The 3,590-nt window shown below is 45.9% G+C and overlaps 1 protein-coding gene across 1 annotated transcript; it reads right to left on the bottom strand.

Annotated features, from left to right (window-relative positions):
* Positions 1–234: 234 nt before the first annotated feature.
* On the bottom strand, positions 235–3,590 carry CSUI_003641 (uncharacterized protein). The gene has a single exon (XM_068063837.1). The coding sequence runs from the start codon at positions 3,030–3,032 to the stop codon at positions 1,959–1,961; it is 1,074 nt and encodes a 357-aa protein (XP_067924191.1). The 5' UTR covers positions 3,033–3,590; the 3' UTR covers positions 235–1,958.

The raw sequence follows: 3,590 nt of genomic DNA, 5'->3' as shown, positions 1-3,590 counted from the left end.
TTTATATCTCTGCAGTGAGAGAGACGGAGGGACCGTTTTTGAGAAGCGAGAAGCATCCGTAGCCATCCACTCTTAAAGGATGGAGGTGAAGAGACGCTTGCAAGCCCGATGTATAGTTGCACGTGGATGTATCTTCAGAGAGACTTCTACTTCGATCATCCTGGCTGGCTGACAAGCGAAACGAAAGAAGCTCTCTTTGTTCCATCAACTCATCTAAAAGAAAGATACTGTTCTCAGGTCTCTCTCTCTCTCTCTGTTCCTCTCTGATCCACTGCCGTTCTCTCTATCAGACATAATAAGGCCGTACCAGCATAGCGCCCTTCATTCACTCGTACCCCATTCCTTCAACTCTTTCTGGTTTAGTAGGAAGAGTTCCGTCTCTTCTCTAGGAAAGATCGAAGAAAAGGAGAAAAGAAGACGCATTCTCCACGCGTTTTCTTTATATGTTGACTTGTCTCTGTGAATGAGACGTGCAACCTCTCGTACATAGGCTCTCCCATCGAGGCTTCTTTCTCTCAAGTGACAATCCACTGCCTCCTCGCCTCCTCCTTCGTTAGTCCGAGTTTATCGGGGCTAAAGGCAGCAGCAACCGCTAAGGAGAGGCGATTGCTTGTCGAGTAACAACGCTAGACAATATCAGAAAACAAGAAGGTATCTTTGACTTTTTAAAACTCTTTCATAAGGACACGAGCATTCATCTCTCAGGAAGAGAAAACGAAGATACCTTTGATCTACACAAATATCTGTACCGGATTCAACCACGTGGACTGCATATACATACATAAAGATACATCGAGACAACTCTTATTGATAAGTCGACAAAAGAGAAGAATCGACCGGGGGAGGAGAAGCAATGGGAAGATGATTCAGCTAGCTACTAGACACGTGTCTACGACTACTCCTTCCCACGCTCTTTTTCCTCCCGTCCTTCGGCACTCTCTTCTCTCTTCCTATCTGTCTATCTCTATGTATACAAGCGGAGCACGAGAGAGCCGCAACTCCGCGCGAATAGAAAATCTCTTGGATACCACGAGAGACACTCCCCCGGCAATCATGGGGAAAAAAAGAAAGAAAATGAAATGAAAAAGCCAGATTGATCGTTGTCAATCGATCAACATCAAAGTAAGATCGGAATTCTCGTAGAACGACTCCCCCAGCTTTGAAAAATACAGATTGGTTTTTCTTCTTTCTTTATCTCAATCTTTAGATTGCACGAGAGCCGTCTTCTTCAAGCCGTGCATCATGAACTTTCAAGTCTCCTTTTCCTCTTCTTTCTCTTTCTTGTTTTTTTTTTCTTTCTTTCTTTGCTTCTTCCTTCCTCAGTAACAAGATGCAAGACAAAAGAATTCTCGGGTCTTCTTTCCTTCCTTCCTTGCCTTTTCTCATTCTTCAAAGTGCTTTCAAACAATGCTTCCAGACAACTAGCCAGCTAGCTAGCTAGCTCATTCCGGAAGGTCACAACTAACGACAGTACATCGTGACAAATCTCAGTGGTCTTTCTTTCTTCCTCCTTTTATGGACCAGACAAGGGATGGCCTTCCTTTTACATGAAGAGAAAGAAAGAGAGAGAAGAGAAACGAATGACACGGGAACATGCACCTTTAAAAGCAACGATAGTCCAGAAGAGAAGCTTTTCCTACTCCTCAACGACAAGAATGAGAGAACTCAACCAGGGACTCTAGCGTAAGACAAAGTCTCGACAATCGACACCTCTCTGTCTATCGATTCTTCCACGCCAGGTTGACGAGGGCCTTCACTTAGTGAGATGTAGAGCACTATCACTCTTAATCATCTCTAGACAGATAGATCGATACAAGGAACCCCTTCTCTGTCATCATTGTTTCTCATAGAAGCCATGAATGAATTCACGACGACTCCTCCAAATGTCCGTAGCAAGCATTGTTGAATTATATCTCTGGAGCACTCCTCCTCCTCCTCATCAAATTGCTTTTCTTCTTCTAGGCTTGATCCTGTTCGCGCTTTGTGTCATCTGCGTCATCTTGAGAGATAGAGGTGGATTTCCTTGTAGGTTGTCTGCCGCATGCACTTCGGATCGCGGCGAGGCCGGCAAAGAGCGTGAAGACAAGAGCGTAGAAGTTAGCGAGAAGTCCAGCGACGAGAAAGACACCAAAGTTGGCAATGACGTAAGTTTTGAAATCTTCATACCTTTCTTCAGTGAGCTTTTGAATGGCACTACTTTTCGCGACGGCCTGTACATCCATAAGAACTTCTTTTCCTCTGAGATACAGACCGAAGATATACCCAGCTGAGATCAAAGAGAAGACGGTGACAACGAGAAAGATGACTGCTAAGACAATCGATAAGATGCGACTACAACAGGCTTTCTGGATCCCCCATGAGACACCTAAACCAACACCACAGATAAGCCAAAAGATAGACAAGCCAGCTAGCGCTGGATTCGCTCGACAGAAGAGAAAGAGGCCCGCACTGACAAGAGATGCCATGATCGCTCCTGGATATACAGTCGCTTCATATCCGGGGGTTGACGCTGTCTGCGAACAAGCTGTTCCTATGAGAACAGGTACAACGAGACATAAGACACAAATAGTAACAATCATGCCTTCATGTTGACCTACGAAAACGACCGAGAAATCTTGAACAGGCAACTGCCCCCCCCGTTTGATATCATCTAACACATCGCTCCGGAATTGAGAGAGTTGCGTAAACATCGAGCCTAAAAGTCCACTTGTCGCTAGACAAAGGATCTGCATAACAACTCCGACCACACCTAAAGGAATGAGGAAGCAGGATGAAAACAAGTAACCCGCAAAGCATAACGCCGTCACAATCAATCCCCCTACGGCGTGGACGCATGCGCAACCAAGAAAAAGCTGTTTAGAGACATAAGGCATGGTTGCATTCTCCACTTCTTTCAAAGGAAGATTTGCAACTTGAGATAAAAGAACCAAAAGGAGAATTATCACGCCCTCCGCCGCCACCACGGTCCCCCATGACCCAACCGCTGGGTTCTCATACCCTCCGCTAGGAAAAAGACGACGGCACTTCCCCATGGTTTCTCTCGAAAAGAAGGAAGATGGAGTCGATAGACAGATGGAAGGAAAGGGGTGAAAGGTTGGGGAGACGCAGAAGACAAGAAAAGAGGAGGGACAGAGAAGAAAAAAGATCTCTCCTAGGTGGGTCTTGTCTTGACAACGTAGGAGAGGAGAAGTCTGAAGGTTTGGTGTGGTTGAATGAAAGAGGCTTAGAGAGAGATGGTATGAAAAGGGTGCTTGATTTCGGGCCAAGGACTAAGAAACTTGAGCGACAAGGACGTCTTTTTCTTTCTTCACGATAGGTGGATCTCAAGAGAAAAGACAAGCCTCCTTGATCCTTTGGTGTATTTTTCGACAAAAGAAGGGAAGAGAAAGAAAGTTCGTTAGATAACGCAACAAAAGGGATGGCTGGCTGTCTTGCTCACCACACAAGTGCACAAGAAAGCCGGGAGAGAACAAGGGGAGAGCAAGAGAGATAGGGGGAGAACAAGACGAAGGAAGCACAACGAGAGGAGGAGGACAAGGCCCTTCTCCAATGAACAAGTGCCGCTTGTCGGCAGCGAAGACCCACGGAAC

Source organism: Cystoisospora suis (assembly GCF_002600585.1).
Source record: "Cystoisospora suis strain Wien I chromosome Unknown contig_1643, whole genome shotgun sequence".
Taxonomy (NCBI): Eukaryota; Apicomplexa; class Conoidasida; order Eucoccidiorida; family Sarcocystidae; genus Cystoisospora; species Cystoisospora suis.
The sequence above is the reverse complement of the archived record's forward strand: the minus strand, read 5'-3'. Positions and strand labels throughout refer to the sequence as shown.

Bases quoted from the DNA above. Each gene is read 5' to 3' on its own strand.
- CSUI_003641 (XM_068063837.1), bottom strand. From the start codon at position 3,032: ATGGGGAAGTGCCGTCGTCTTTTTCCTAGCGGAGGGTATGAGAACCCA.